We start from the raw sequence: 16223 nt of genomic DNA, 5'->3' as shown, positions 1-16223 counted from the left end.
GTTGGTTAACGAGTTCTAAAATTTTAAAAACTGAAAAATATGAGCCAAGTATTCAAATTAAAAATATATTTTACTAATAATATTAATGGCAAAGTTGATTATATAAATAGTTGATTTTTTTAAATAATGGTGAATGCGCTTATTTATATATTAGTAGAAGAAAATATTCATAATTTTATAAACTTTATTAAAATTATTGAAATAGATAGAAATTAATCAACAATAAAATAATTAAGTTATAATTAATATGAGTAAAATTCAACTTAGTATTAAATAATATTAATTATTATTAATAAAAATTACCTGAAATAACATTTACCACACAAAAAACACATTCATTAAAGTTATGGTCGTTTAAAAAATGAAAATTTTCAACAAAACCAAACAACAAGTTAATAAAAATTGGGACCTTGGCAACGATTGGCCGATAGGAAAAGACGCAGGACGAATTTCCACGTAGCCAATGACGATTTTCCGAACAGATGACTTTTGGCAAGCGTGTCCGTGTTTTATTAGAACGCGTTTTTCGTGTTTATAGCGCCGAAACAATGCACCCAGTTTAAAACAAAGGGGAATTTTGTTTACAAATATGTTCGTTTTACAGTGCGAAACGGACGGTTGTGTGATAAGGACTGTGATATTTTTTTAATTAGTTTCGTATTAGTTTTAAGATGAATGTTGGGTGAGTTTTTGTTATTTGGATGTTTAATTAGGGATTGATTGTAAGCAACATCTATAATTATTTAATTTATCACAAGTAAATATTATGATTTCTTTTTTTTAATAAATAGTTAAATTTTAATAACTATAAATCAGTTTTATTCTTTATCAAAATACTAAAAAAATATAAATAAAATAATATTCAATTATATTTTTTTATTGTTGAAGGTGATGAGGAATTTTAATTCTTGAATGTCTATTGTTGATTGTTGACTATTGACTATTGCCTGTACACTGTTAACTATTGTCTATTGACTGTTATGTGCTGATTGTTGACTGTTGGATGTTGACTATTATCTATTAATTGTTGTCTGTTGACTGTTGAATTTTGATTGTTGACTATTAAGTGTTGATTGTCAATTGTTGACTGTTATCTGTTGACTTTTGACTATTAAGTGCTGACAATTGACTGTTTACTGTTGATTATTGACTATTACCTCTTGAATATTGTCTCTTGACTATTAATTGTGGAATGTTACCTGCTGATTGTTAACTATTATCTGATGATTGTTGACTGTTAACTATTGCCTGATCACTGTTGGGTGTTGATTATTATCTGTTAATTGTTGTCTATTGACTATTGACTCTTGATTGTTGCCTATTCAGTGTTGATTGTTAATTGTTGACTGTTATTTATTGACTGTTGACTATTAACTGATGACAATTGACTGTTTACTGTTGATTATTGACTATTACCTGTTGAATATTGTCTCTTGACTGTTGATTGTTAACTGTAGTCTGTTGATTATCATGTATTATTAGTTAATTGTTGACCGTAGTCTGTTACCTGTTAACTATTGACTGTTGACTGTTGACTACCGAGTGTTGATAGTTGAATATTGTCTGCTGATGGATAACTATTATCTCTTGATTGTTAACTGTTGACTGTTAACTAGTGCCTGTTGACTATTGGCTGTTAATTGTTGTCTGTTGACTATTGTTGACTTTTGAGTGTTGATTGTTGATTGTTAATTGTTGACTATTGTCTGTTGTTTGTTGACCGTTGATTATTGATTGATATCTATTGATTATTGTCTCTTGACTATTTATAGGTCACTGTTGACTTTTGACTATTGCTTGTTGACTGCAGACTATTATCTGTTAATTGTTGTCTGTTGTCTGTTACCTGTTGTCTATTGACTGTTGGCTGATAATTGTTGACTACTGAGTGTTGATTGTTGACTATTTACTGCTGACAATTGACTGACTATTGACTGTTGTCGATTGTTGATTATTGGCTATTGACTGTCATTATTTATTATTAATTATTATTGTTCTTTATGAACTATTACTACAAGAACTATTATTAATTTAATTGAAATACACATTCAAAAAATTATCTCCTTATTTCTTATTCTCTGTATAAAACACATTCCTACTATTTAGATTACGAGATAATCGTTGTCCTGAGAAGTGATAAGATTAAAATCTCATAGTTTATTAGAATGACGCAACTTTGATTTTATTATGAGAATTACTCGAGTCTGTGTCTATTTAAAATTATAAAAACAATTTGTTCACGGACTAAATTTAGTAAATCCAATAGTGCCAAAATTATACTTGGCTTTTTTCGAAACGTTTTTTGGCAAGGAACTTCGTTATTTTTTTGTAATTATGCCCAGATGTTGCTTTTGTTTTTGTCTTGAGGATTATTTGTTAATAAAATATTAATTTAACTTATATTTTTTAGTGTTTAATTTAAATTTAATATATTTATGTTTGATGCACATTGCATTAAATGAAATTATAAATTAATCAAGATAAATAAAATCAGTCAAATCAAAAAAAACTTTTTATTTATTTTTCGTTTTACGCACAATCATTTAAATTTATAATCTACTTGTAATAAAACAATGTTTATTAACAGTCTGGCAAGTGGCAATTAATAGAATCTCTCTAATTTTAATCATAGTTTTCCATAGAACTTCACAGTCACAAAAATACAAGGACATCGCAAATAAACCACTTAAAAAATCAAGGTGGTTGTTACAATATTAATCTATTGCTAAAACATGTATCTCGCACCATTAATTAATAGTGTTACGTTAAAATAAAAATATATATCTCGAACAATTAATTAATTAACAACGTTATCTCCGTTATCAATACATATCTGGATATTATTTGCATCGCGTTGTCAGTCTGTTCCAGACGATGAAGTGGAGTGGGTTGTGCTGGTAATTTTTAAAAACTTGTGCAAACATGGATCCGATAGCGTGAGTAATTTATTTAATTTACAAAAATCGGTAACGCACCGGAAATATTCCTCCTCGTTACGGGCAAATTAAAAATTTAAACAATGAATAATTAAAAATATCCGAGGACTGATTCATTTAACATATCTACATGAATAATGTGATGCATGACGAATATTTTTACATTGTGTTCGTCAATAAATTTGATGATATAAAAATAATTGGATGATAAAGCGAAACTTGAAAAAAATCTTTTAAATTCTGATGTCCTTGATTGTGATCGATTAAATTAAATGGAAATTCAACTCAAGTATAAAGTTTACAATTATTTTAATTTATCTGTGAGGGTAATTACGCAATTTATAAATTATTTTTTTGACTTGACCTCCAAATTGATATTATATTTTTTGTACTTTTCCAAAATTTTAAAAATAATTAATCACGTTGCAGTTACTATTTTTAAAATTATAAGAATTATAGAATTTAACTTTTTTACTATTTCGATAGAAAATTATATTCTAAAAATGTTTTACACATTCTCACTTTTCTAAAGATTGAAAATTATTGAAATAAAATAGACTACTTTTGTTCACTTTTTAATTAAATTTTCCTGTTTAAATATAATTTTGTCTTAAAGATAATATTTTTACATTTTCTTCTCACTTTTCTAATGATTAAAAATTATAAAATTAACTAAATTAATTAACTAATTTTTTCTATTTAGATATAATTTTATGTTTTAAAAATTAAAGTTAATATTTTAACACTTTCTTTTCACTTTTCTAACGATTAAAAATTATAAAATTTATTTAAATAAGATTGACTACATTAACACAATATTTATTTGTTAACATTTTAACTAATTTTTTCTATTTAAATATATTTTTATGTTTTAAAAGTTAAAGTTAATATTTTAAAACTTTCTTCTCACTTTTCTAACGATTAAAAATTATATAATTTATTGAATTAAAATTGACTACATTAACACAATAATTTATTTGTTAACTTTTTAACAATTTTTTCCTATTTAAATATAATTTTATGATTTAAAAATTAAAGTTAATATTTTTACACTACACCCTCATTTTTTAATGATAAAAAAATTTAAAAATTACTATATTAAAATCGACCACATTAACACAATAATTTATTTATTAACTTTTTAACAATTTTTTCCTATTTAAATATAATTTTATCTTTTAAAATTAAAGTTTATATTTTTACACTTCTCTCCTATTTATTTTAATGATTAAAAATTATAAAAATTATTGAATTAAAATAGACTACATTAACCCAATAATTTATTTGTTAACTTTTTAATTAGTTTTTCCTATTTAAGTATAATTTTATCTTTTAGTTAATACTTTGACACTTTCTAACGATTAAAACTAATAAAAATGATTAAATTAAATCGACTAGATTAAGACAATTTGTTAATTTTTCAACTAATTTTCCTGATAACATTGACTGATTGATCGATTTACTGAAAAAATAAAAAAAAAATGTTTTACAATTTTTATTATGGTACCTTTCCAGTTAGTTTATAAAAATTATTTATGGCAGGTTAATTAAATAAAAACTTTATGGTACTACATATTTATAAAATATAAGAAAAATGATTTATTATATTTTGGTCGTGTGGAAATTGTCCTTGATTTATAAACAAATCAACTTTTTGTTGATTTTCACTTAATAAAATTTTACATTACAGCTTTAGGTAAAGAAAAATTCCAATAAAAGTTTATAGTTTGTCCATAGTTTATTTATTTTGTGTATAATTTGACATCCATTTAATTTTTACAATGCACTTTTACGCACAAATACTTTGTAAAAAGTGCATGTTATAAAACTTAATTTAATCTCAACCATCACTATGCCACAATGGATTACTGGAGTGCGTTTATCTTATCTCAATCGACTAAAATATATGTTGCCTAATCTGTTAATTATATAATCTGTATATCGACTAATTAATAATGTAGTTTATTACAAAAACCATAATGGATCAATTTCATGGTGGATCTGAATAGATTATAATACCGTAAAACTGTCTAGCAGTAAATCAGGTTGTAATTAGTTTTTTACAAACAATTAATATTTGATTTTACATGTAAATAAGATAAACCCAGACAAATAAATTCCGTTTCCGTTTCAGGGCCAGCTGTATCAGTTTGTAGTAAGTATATCCCACCGTCCCGCCTCAAAACGTCGACTTTAACAATTATTTTTAGTACCACAGACGCGTACAAAGAGACGAGCGACACAAAGGAAACGTTCCAGAGCACGTTTTCGATTAGCAAGTACGAGAGCAAAAGCTTGAAAAGCCTATGGCCGCAGGTAAGTCAACGTTAATCGTGCAAAGGGGCCATCAAACCGAAGGTTTTGATTGCAGATTTTCGCGGCCGTCATAGCCGCATCTTTCCATATTGGAAATGGAATCTCCATGGCGTACTCGGCGGTACTGATCGCCCAGCTGGATCAGCCTGACAGCGAAATAAAGCCCACCCAAACTGAGAAGGCGTGGATGGGTACGTACAAACTAATAAACAAATCTGAAACGTGACGATTTGCCGTGATAATATAATGCTCGAGTACCTCCACAAGCCTCCACTTCAATAAAAACGTGAAATCATAAAATTGTTACAAAGTTGTATTTGTATGGTAATTTCCAAGTTAACTGAAGTACAGGATATTAAATATTTATTAGAAACATTGAAAGTTAGTTTTTGGGGAATTCCCAATATGGTACCACCAATGATGTGCCAAATTTAGCAGTTTTTTATGCAATAAGTTCATAAATTTTTAAGTAATAGTTGATTCCCTTTTAATTTTCAGCAAGTGTACTGATCATAGTGGTACCAGTAGCTTCAATAGCCTGCGGCTTCTTGATGGATGGAGTGGGACGGCTGAACACCATCAAAATTGCTGGAATACCCGGCATTATAGGTTGGTGCATGTGCGCCATGGCCAACAACATCCCAGTCATCATCTTTGGAAGACTCTTAGTCGGATTAGCTTCTGGTACGATCAAAAAAAAGTAATTAATTCATTGTGAGGTCAAAATCATTAATTTTAGCTTGGGGAACGAGTCCTGCCATCGTCTACATATCTGAAATTGCCCACACTGACCTGCGAGGGTCTTTGATGTCTGTGGCTCCCCTCTACGTGTCCTTGGGTAAATAAATTCTGACTCAGCTTCAGCCACAATCTAATATATAATTGTAGGCATGGTTATAACCTATTTCTTGGGTTACATTATGCACTGGAGGGCTCTGGCCTGGCTCTGTAATGTTTCTGTGTTAATTCCTTGCCTCATGTGCGTCCTCATACCCGAGAGTCCTTCCTGGCTGATATGGAAGGGAAAAAACGACCAGGCCAAGAAGTCAGTCAACTGGTTCAACAAAAACCAGCCAAAACCCAATGATAAGGTACCTATCAGCAACGTCCAACTGAACCAACTCTAACCTTAGTGTGTTTGAAGGCGGAAACAGTGGCGGAAATGCACTTCAGACTCCTCCAAGACGAGCAGGAGAAGAAGAACGAGGAGGCGGCCAAGAAGGGCAAGAAAGGGGCGTCCGCCATCATAAAGGAGTTCCTCAAACCAACCGGCTACAAACCCTTGATCTTCTTCGTCGGCCTCTTCATCTGCCAGCACTTCTCCGGCATCTACATCACCATGTTCTACTCCATCCAATTCATAGAGGTAAAATCACCGAAGAGGCCCACTTCTAGTTGCCTTCACGATTGTTTGTTGTTGTCCAGGCCGCCGGTACGAGTATAAACGGCTACTTCGCCTCAATTCTGATCGGCGTGGTGAGGTTCGCAATGTCCATGGTCAGCACCGTACTACTGAAGAAGCACAAACGAAGAACGTTGATGTTCATCAGTTCGTCCGGCATGGCCGTGTGCATGTTCCTGTCCGGCCTCTTCACACAATGGATCCAAGAAGGTGAGTACCCGCTTCTGTATCAATTAACCACAGTTAAACCGCACGTCGTGTGTTTTAGAAAAGACAACACTAACCTGGTTCCCAATAGTATGTCAGCTGTTTTTCGTGTCGTTTTCGATGGTGGGCTTCGCCCCCATTCCCTTCCAACTCATTGCCGAACTGTTTCCATTGCAAATCAGGGGAATCGGTTACAGTATTGGTATTAGCCAGAACTGCTTCATCCAGTTCTTGGCGCTTCAATATTATTTCAATTTGGTCGAGTATTTTGGGGGTGTGATCGGTGTGCAGTACTTTTTCGCCGTCGTTGGAGCAGCCGCATTCGTCTACACCTACATCTTCGTGCCGGAGACGTTCCAAGTCAAGATGTCAGACATATCCAAGTACTTCGAAACCCACAACATGTACATTGGTCACAGGAAGAACACCAACCAAGTCTAGCAAGATTTGTAAATTATTTATTTAATAGAATAAACAAGTAATTTTGGTATGGCATGTTTTTCGAGCACCTCTTGATTTTGATTTTGACTTGGCAACTCATGGATAAGATAAAAAAATACAACCACTTGACAGATTCTTGTCAAAGTGTACAAGGCTAAACTTAAATCAATTAAACTGAGGTGATTGAGAAGTACCATATCTTAATTAATAGGTTATTCCTAAAAAAAATCTCTGTTTGAGTTTACTTCATTCAGGGGTTTAATAAAAACGCAGGAGTTACTCATAATTTATTTAAAACATTGTGGTCATATTTTTATTAGCCTATAAAATAGATTTACAATCTTGCTATTTCTTCGTTGTGTTGCTTCTCCTCCAATTTACACCTTGAAGATTCCACTTCTAGTTCTTCATTTCTAGATTATACGAACAGTCTACAAATATCTCCTTTATTGCTTTGGCTTCTTCTTTTCAATCTAATTTCTCAGCTTACCATTTCTTCTTTGTATATTTGGATGTTACTGGTTTCTTCCTAACAGGAACGTCCCCTTTCTCATCTGGAAGATGAATTTGTGGTAACGTATAATTCATGGGAAGCTTTGAATAGATTACCTTGACATTTTCTATATCCCATCATCTTCTTTATGTTCTACTTACCTTCGAGTTGGTCACTGTTTCTTCTGTTTTGGTACTTCCTCTTGTTCCAACCTCACACAAATTGACTGTCACAAAAACTGGAACACAAATGTTTTTTTAGCTCACCAACCTCACTACTAAACTGATCAATCAACTTGTAATGGTTACACCAACAAAATTATCCACAGATAAGGCATCATTGATAAGCCACTCCAAAATGGAATTGTAACGGTTCTTATGTTCAACCAAAACTGGTTTCAATGACACCTCTAGATAATATTAATTCAACTTAATTAAATTATCTGCTTTAATTACAGGAAAAACCACAATGACTTGGCTTCCAGTGGCCTGCATCCTTCTCTACGTGGTGACCAGCATCATTGGCGTCCTCCCAATTCCCAACATGCTGCTCGCCGAGCTCTTCCCGTTGGAAATCCGAGGAACCGGCTACAGCATAGGATACTCCATTTGCTGCATGATCATGTTCTCGGCCCTCCAAAGTTACTACACCCTTTCCAATATGCTCGGCGGTGCCAAGAACCTGCAGTGGTTCTTCTCGGTGACCTGTTTGGGTGCTTTGGTTTACTCGTATATCTTCCTACCGGAGACTAAAGGTGTGAAGCTGACCGACATCAACACCTACTTCAAGCACCAGTCGGTGTACATTGGTTCGCACAAGAAGAAACGGTTAGAAGAAACGGACAACAATAACAGAGTTTGATGATATTCGTGCAGAGACATTAACAAATTATTTAAATGCTTGGAAAGATCTCATAGACGTGCCTCATTATTTATTTTTTATCTTTATACAGGCACCTTTTAGATGTACACAACAAAATAATAAAATTCTATCAAGTACTCTTTGTTTCATTTGTTGACAAGTGCTTTTTGTCATTGATGTTGACATTTCTGTAATGGAAAAATTTCCTGATATTTACCACTACGTGGACGATAGACCACCAGTCCTAGAAGAAGCCTTAACAGTCTGGGATGAAGTGGAGTTGAAACGGGACAATGACCTATTGTGCTTCATACAAGATTTCATCAACTCCGATGAGTACCACGAATATTTACAAAAGAAAATCGAAAAAAACAAAGAGGATAAGGCTACCCAGTACGAATGCATTTGCCCCTCCAAGAAGAAGCCAAAAGATGAAGTCCTCAAGAGGGCCAACAACATACTAAAATTTATAAGGTTTTTGAACGCCTACACCAAAAATGTGGAGCTAGAAAAACGTAACAAGAGGCATGATAATGCTGCAAAAATTATTAAGGTACCACCACTTTATGTTACAACCAAAATCCCACCTCCGAATATTCCAGGCAAAAATTAAGGAAGTACGAGACGCCTATTTAAAAAAACTAGTCAGGGCACCACTGGAGAATGAAATGAAGTTGAAAAAGCTACAAGAATTCTCCGAAGAAACGGGCATTGACGTGTCCAAACTGAACGTGAAGCACAAAATAGGGTTTTACGATAGAGTACTTTATTACAAAAAGCTTCGCCAATGTAGGCTCAACCAACGTGAGAAGAGGGAAATGGAAATTGCCCGAAAATTGCTCAACGAGTACAAAAAGGAACAAAAAAAGCAGGTTGTAAAGGTTGAATACTACGTACCAAGAGAAAGAACCATCAAAGACATGGAAGTCGAAGGACACCAAATGACACTGGTAAATAAACAAATTCGTAGGACAAAAGTGCATCCAATCATTTTAGTACGAGCCCATTCAAGAACCGGAAGAGTCACCAAAAGAAGAAATTGAAGAAGTCGAAGGAGAAGAAGAAGAGGAGGAAGTTGTAGGAAAGAAGAAAAAAGACAAAGGTAAAAAAGAAAAAGATAAAAAAGGCAAGGACAAAAAGTCTGCGAAAAGTAGTAGTACCAAAGGAAAAGGACCAAAACCTAAAAAAGAAAAAGAAAAAAAGGGTAAAAAGGCGAAGGAAGTAAGAAATTATTTATGTTTAACTTACTTATATATTTTCAACATTTAATTAGGAAGAAAAATTCGAATTACCGCTAATTCCAATAATTAATCCCAGACAAAAAATCATATCAGATAAATACGAAAATTTAATCAACCTATTCAAAAACTTCGAAGAAAGGATAGAAGAAGCTAGGTTCAAAAAGAAGCAGAAAGTACAGAATTATCCATTTGATAAAGGCTTAAACATCGTTCCAACCACCTTAACATTTGATGTACATATTAACATTCCTATTATTAGTTTTATCCCTCCTATATTTTAGGGAGTAGAAGAAGCACGAACCTACAAAAAACGCCTGGTCATCCAAAATTCATCTAGGTACGTCAAAAAGTGCAGGATTTGGAAACTGGAGATGCCCAAGCCTTCAGACCACGGTCTTTTCAAAATCGAAGCTGTAGGCATCCAAAAATTGAGCCCCGGCAGATCATTCCCTTGTACCGTGAAGTTTTTCTGTCCAAGTGATGTCGAAGTGATTCAAGGTGCCTTGTATTTCCTCACCTACGACCCCAGAGTGCCCGAGTACCATCAATTTTGCCTTCAAATTGTGGTACTACCGCCGCATTCGGACCTTGAGGTTGCCCCTTTGGATATTGACTTCGGGAAGATTCCCTATTGGAGGGCCCGAGGTAGACGGTCTGGTGTGTCCAAACCTATAATGGTGAGGAGTTGCTTTGCCCTTCTTGCAATCAATTTGTCTTATTGCAGATGAAAAATAAAGGGCTAAAGCCGTGTAGAGTTGTGATCAAAAAGTACGACCCCATAGAAGAAATTAATACAGATCGTTGTTCCCTCAAATTCGAAATAGAAAAGGGAACGACGCAGTCCCAATTTTATGAAAATATTATTTTAGATGCTTTGGATTATGCTTTTTACAATTTTGAATTCGAAACGTATTTCTTGAAGCTGAAGGCCCATGAACAGAAGAGAATACAGGTCAGGTTTAAGAATTTCTCTCACGTTGGCCACTACTTCGAGAGGTATCTTCTGGAAGTGTACGAGGAGGACAAAGACCAGCCCATAGGTTCACAGGCAAATTTTTTGGGTTCCACCTTTCAAACCTTATCTGACACTATGGTTCCAGATGATGAATTTTAAAATGGAAATTACTGGACACATATTAACTGCACAGCCTGACATATTAGACTTTGGTGTGTGTATAATTAATACAATGTACCAGTTACATTTTGAGGTCAAAAACATATCTAAGTCCTTGAAAAAACTAAATCTTAAATTTCCTAGAGAATTACGTTATTATCTGTCTAGTGACCTTAACACCACTCTTCTTCTGGGACCATCCGAAAGGAGAGTTATTTGGATCAAGTTTATACCCAGGTTTTTGTGATGACATCTTCTAAAGTCCTGATAATGGTTTTATTTGTTAAAGGGCAGACATTTTTAAGGAGCAAACAAAATATTTCGATCCTTCGTTGTCACTTCTAGAGTTTCCACTACACATATCGTGTAACACCAAAGAATTTCTGGACATGCCAAACTTGAAGGTAACAGTCTTTGCAGTTGTGACCCCCATGAACGGATTAACTATGATGCCAAAGAATAAGGAGTTCGTCAGTTATGATGAAGACCACACTTTGGTGCTTGATCTGGGTGATTGTAATGTTTGTGACACTTTGTCTGCAGACATACTTTTGATCAATGAAACTTTGGCGAACCAGTCGTACTTTTTCCCTGATTTGCCACAGGTGAAACACCTTAAAGTGTTAACAGCAAATTAAAACTTTCTTTGTAGTATGTCAAAATTGAGCCCAATCAAGGTTTTGGTGAGCTGAATCCCAATGAAGTCAGGATTATAACCTTGCAGTTTTCACCTGAAAGCAAAGACTTTACCAAACCAAGTCGTCTGAAAGAAAGCTTCTCCTTCAAGCTCAGAGTGGAAACTTTGAGCCAACTTGGGCAAAAGAAACAAGTACCATAATTTATATTTTATTAGGATTTTGTTTAAAATAATTTGTCTTAGCACTTGAGTACCAAAAGGCTCAGGAACTCGATACAAATATGCCTGAACGAATTGAACTCAACCGAAGACAAATCTTCCATAATTAACTTGATGATTAAATCTATGGAAATCATCAGAACTAGCCTAGATGATGAGAAAACTCAGGAATTGGAAGACGTATCAGAAGAAAATCAAGATGAATTTGAAGAAGAAAATTTAACCGAAGAAAATTTAGTGGAAGAATCACTTGGAGCAATTGATGAAAGCATCCATGAAGCCACCGAAATTCAGGAAGAGTTCGTCCCTTCGAACCCCTTAAGAGTCATTGCGACAGTCAGCAAACCGATGTGCGAGTTCGATTATCAATTTGTGGAGTTCCCTGACACAGCTTGCGGTAGTTATTCGTTCGCCAATCTGCGTATGACCGCCTTGACTGAAAATACCGGTAACCTTTCGAAGAAGAGGCGAGAAATCGCAGACTACAAAGGAAGCTTTAGCATAGTCAGTGACAATCCGTACTTCATCATAGAACCAAACTGTGGCGTTATCAAAAAAGGAATGGTACTGTAAAAGTTAATTTCCTAACTGTGACTTCAAGATTGAACTTTAAGGTTGTGAACTTCGTTCTGAGGGTTCATCCGGATGTAACAGAGGAAATGGTACGCGATAGGGCACACCTACTGAAGTACCGAGAGGTGTTTCACGCAAAAAGGGCGCAGTACGACGAGAAAAGGCTGAAAGAGATGGAAGAGCAACTCAGCGGCAAGAAGGGTAAAAAAGATAAAAAAGGGAAGAAGGGAAAAACCGACAAGGGAAGTAAAAAGAGCAAGGACAGTAAAAAGAGTAAAGACACCAAAAAGACCAAAGGCACCAAAAAGGGCAAAGGCAAAAAGGGCAAAACGGATACGAGTGAACCAGGTAACAGGCCAAACGTATGGTTCCAAAACGCTTAATAAATGTTCCAGATGAGCCCAAGCCATACTGTCCACCTTGGGTCGTCCCCACTGAAGCCGAGATGAAGATTAACGAAGAAGAGCTGATGCAAAGCGAGATGTTCTATTGGAGGAACATGCATCCTTACAGGATAAACGGTCGCTTTATCTGCAGAATCGTGTATAACGAAGATGAAAGGTAATCCCAATGAATGTTTCCATCAATTCTGCAGAAGGTAGCTTTCAGTGAATTTTGTGGTGAAGAACTGGTTGTGGATTGCACCTGCAAAGTTGTCATGCCCAATTTCGTTATCAATTTAAAATTCCAAAGCCTTGACATGGGTACCATTTACGTAGGTGATAAATCTACTACGGTCATCCAGATGCTCAACATCCAAGGTCTTACATATTAAATTTGTTATTAATTATTATTAATAACATTTTTTCATCAGAATCACCAATAGTACCCAAACTAGAACGTCTTAGTCCACTTGGCAGCTTCTCCTTAATAAAAGAGGATCGGAAAGTCGTACCACCAGGTCACATACTAAAGGTACCACTGACTTTTAAACCAAGCTCAGAAGGAAAGGTAAGTAAAACACGTATTATCAAAAAAATATATTATTATCGCATTTAGAAGGCATAATAATCGGTGGCATCCGCTTTGATGCCTCGTTCATCCTTGCTGATGAACTGCCAACCCGGCCTATACTTATATTTGCACGTAAGCCACTTTATCGTGTATCTTCCAACTCCAGGTCTAATTTCCCAGTTGATTTTTGGTCGAACGTGGACGTTAGAAGAGCTGAACGGATACTTGCCTTCTTTGTGTGGCTTGATGCTACAACAAAATGGTTTTAAGTCTTGAACAAAGGGTGTAAAAGTGTCAAAACCATTTGTATTTTTCGGTGACGTAGTGGGCAGGACCTGGATGTTGTGGATTTCTATAGCAAAGTCCAATGTCGTCCATCAGTTCTCTAACCACAGGCTTTTTTAACCAACGCTCTGACTTTAAGAAAGCTCCCTTTCTGGTAAAAACATGATTTATACATAAAGAACAAAGGGGAGGAATATTTTAAGTACTTGTCGTTGCTTGGATGGTGTAAGAGATAATCCAAATCTGAATGGGGGGTGATGAACTCCTCGTGGGGCTTCACGTTGCCTAAACCAAAGTGGTTTTTGATTGACTTGTAGGTTCTTTCAGTAGTAAAGAAGTCCAGAGGGCGTTTCTTGGATGCGGATCTGTTGCATCTTGCTTCTATCGATTCGTTGTCCTAAACCACCAGATTTACAATAGCCCTATTGGTAATCGATTGATTTACCTTGATCCTGTATCTGGCTGGTCCAATAACCCACTTCGTACCAGCTTCCTTGAAACGAGGCTTGGTATCCCATGACATGTGAGGAGTCTCAGAGAAACTCCTCAGCTTCACAGTGGAGAGCTGTCGCATCTTTCTGAAGTAGGTGTCTGAAATGTTGGAAACATGAAGGCACTTCAAGGCCCAGTACAAGAGCTCTACCTGGTGGTGGTGGACCTTTGTATTTCTTCGATTCAGGGAATCGCATCCCATAACCGAAACCTCGGTTGGCTTTTACCAAAAAATCCGGTCTAGCGTCGTTGGTTAACATAATGTTGGCCGGCCCACGCATGGTTTTGTCCACTTCTCGTTGGTGCACCACCTCCGGCATGTGGTAGCCCAAATTCTTGGACCAGACCTCACAATCATATTTCTTCCTCCAAAGCTCACTGAAATCAAACTGAGTCAGCGCCATTTCGGGCCCCAATTTGAAACGTACTCGGGCCTCTTTCGCAGACAAACCGGTTTTTCGTTGTCGTAAGTGGCCGGACTTATGGGATTGGGGGGCGTGTACAGGAATCCGTATTGGAGAAACTGCGGATGGAAGCCTTTGTGCCAGAAACGTTTCTCGCCGATGCCAAAGCCGATTCTGTTTTTCTTCGTGTATCCTTCCATTGCGGAACAAAAATGCGTAAAACACACAGGGAAAATAATGTGTCAATAGTGACAAGACAACTCGATAATTTACTGACCGCACATCACTGTCATTTGATCGCGATCGTCATTTTTTAGGTCCAAGAATTTTTTGAACTTAAATGCGGACATACTAGTATACCTTTGATAATTAATGGCGAAGGTGTCGCACCAAGTTTTGCAATTAATCCAACTGCTACGGTGTTTAGGGTGTTCGGAAAGGATAAAGATATCACCGAAGTAAACTTAGAGGTCTGAAAGCAACTATTGGAGGCATCCAATACTATAGATTTTGGTGATTGTAGATCATAAACAAAGGACGTGCCAGTTTACCAATAAGATTGGAAAAGGTATGTGAAATTGTAGGTAAATTGCGTACCAAACCTGTCGTCCAAGACAAGAAGCAAGACACAAAGAAGGGCAAAAAGGATGACAAGAAAGGTAAGAAGGACAAAAAGGATAAAAAGGACAAATCGTCGAAATCCAGCAAGAAGAGCAAGAAATCAACCAAGGAGGTAAAAATGTTTTCCAACGAGTTTACCGTGGATGAACTGTACTCCATTGAAAACTTTTTTGAGACTCATGAAGGTAAATTATATTGGACATTGGCACAACAAAACTCACACGTGCATTTGAAGGTGAATCACCCTTCGACTATTTGACTGGTGAGGAGAACGAGGATGTGATGACTGTTCCTAAGGCTTCAAAGAAAACTTTGAAGCTTCGCTTTGGAAAATACAGTTTGCTTCAAGCAACCAGACAACCAAAACCGGTAGACAAGGGCAAGAAAGGGAAGAAGGGCAAAAAAGGTGATAAAGGAAGCAAAAAGAGCAAGTCCAGCAAGTCCTCAAAGAAGAGCAAAGGGAAGCCTGCCAAGGGAAAGGATTACACTTATTACATTGTGAAGTATAACATTCTTTTAGGAAGTACTTTTGTAAAGGATATTTTCGTAATGGCATTTTTTATATAAGTATGTATATTTTTATATAATTTTTACATTTTTACTGACGTCTTTGTGTTATTTCTGTTTCTTCCACTGGACACATAATAGTACCCGATATATCATGTAATAGTTTTACCCTTTGATGAGTCATGACACACCTGATTAAAAAAACTATCAAGTTACTACAATTACGTAAAAATACAGTTTCTATACTGCTGCTGCTGTAAACTAATAAAACTAATAATTGTCATTACAGACCTTGTCTCATAATCCAATATTTTTCCACTCTTATCTCCGACACTGCCATTTAGAAAATCCACAGCTTCAAAATCCTGGGTAAGAGAGACAGAGATACATATTTATTGAGAGTTAGAGAGAGATGCAAGACTTGTGACATCTAAGTAAGCGGTGCATTTCTTAATGGCTGTGTCTGTCAAGTGTTTCTATCTCATAGTTTTGAACAAGGGAAGGGGAAAAAATTGGATTA

General features: G+C 35.4%; 3 protein-coding genes across 5 annotated transcripts; 2 read left to right on the top strand and 1 right to left on the bottom strand.

Moving 5' to 3' along the window:
* Positions 1 to 518: 518 nt before the first annotated feature.
* On the top strand, positions 519 to 8793 carry LOC109602104 (facilitated trehalose transporter Tret1). Of its 3 annotated transcripts, none has more exons than XM_020018431.2 (10): positions 519 to 682; positions 5071 to 5091; positions 5147 to 5252; positions 5308 to 5443; positions 5751 to 5936; positions 5992 to 6090; positions 6141 to 6343; positions 6397 to 6618; positions 6678 to 6864; positions 8253 to 8793. In XM_020018431.2, exons 1-10 carry the CDS (start codon positions 672 to 674, stop codon positions 8654 to 8656), a joined length of 1575 nt encoding a protein of 524 aa, XP_019873990.2. In that variant the 5' UTR covers positions 519 to 671; the 3' UTR covers positions 8657 to 8793. The 3 variants fall into 3 exon arrangements, with proteins under 3 accessions (XP_019873990.2, XP_049824328.1, XP_019873993.2); XM_049968371.1 differs by lacking the exons at positions 519 to 682; positions 8253 to 8793 and adding exons at positions 2787 to 2936; positions 6923 to 7351; XM_020018434.2 differs by lacking the exon at positions 519 to 682 and adding an exon at positions 2799 to 2936.
* On the top strand, positions 8787 to 15797 carry LOC109602101 (uncharacterized). The gene is made up of 17 exons (XM_049968356.1): positions 8787 to 9209; positions 9259 to 9606; positions 9653 to 9877; positions 9930 to 10130; positions 10179 to 10574; positions 10622 to 10945; positions 10998 to 11248; positions 11301 to 11616; positions 11664 to 11840; positions 11892 to 12431; positions 12482 to 12788; positions 12836 to 13001; positions 13050 to 13201; positions 13255 to 13391; positions 14893 to 15045; positions 15099 to 15381; positions 15432 to 15797. Exons 1-17 carry the CDS (start codon positions 8850 to 8852, stop codon positions 15761 to 15763), a joined length of 4668 nt encoding a protein of 1555 aa, XP_049824313.1. The 5' UTR covers positions 8787 to 8849; the 3' UTR covers positions 15764 to 15797.
* LOC109602103 (uncharacterized) lies at positions 13408 to 14858 on the bottom strand. The gene is made up of 6 exons (XM_020018430.2): positions 14600 to 14858; positions 14323 to 14549; positions 14125 to 14270; positions 13886 to 14076; positions 13696 to 13830; positions 13408 to 13643 (listed from the first exon to the last, which is right to left on the bottom strand). Exons 1-6 carry the CDS (start codon positions 14773 to 14775, stop codon positions 13436 to 13438), a joined length of 1083 nt encoding a protein of 360 aa, XP_019873989.2. The 5' UTR covers positions 14776 to 14858; the 3' UTR covers positions 13408 to 13435.
* Positions 15798 to 16223: the final 426 nt, after the last annotated feature.

Source organism: Aethina tumida, chromosome 6, assembly GCF_024364675.1.
Source record: "Aethina tumida isolate Nest 87 chromosome 6, icAetTumi1.1, whole genome shotgun sequence".
Taxonomy (NCBI): domain Eukaryota; kingdom Metazoa; phylum Arthropoda; class Insecta; order Coleoptera; family Nitidulidae; genus Aethina; species Aethina tumida.
This window is presented reverse-complemented; position numbering and strand designations above follow the sequence as displayed.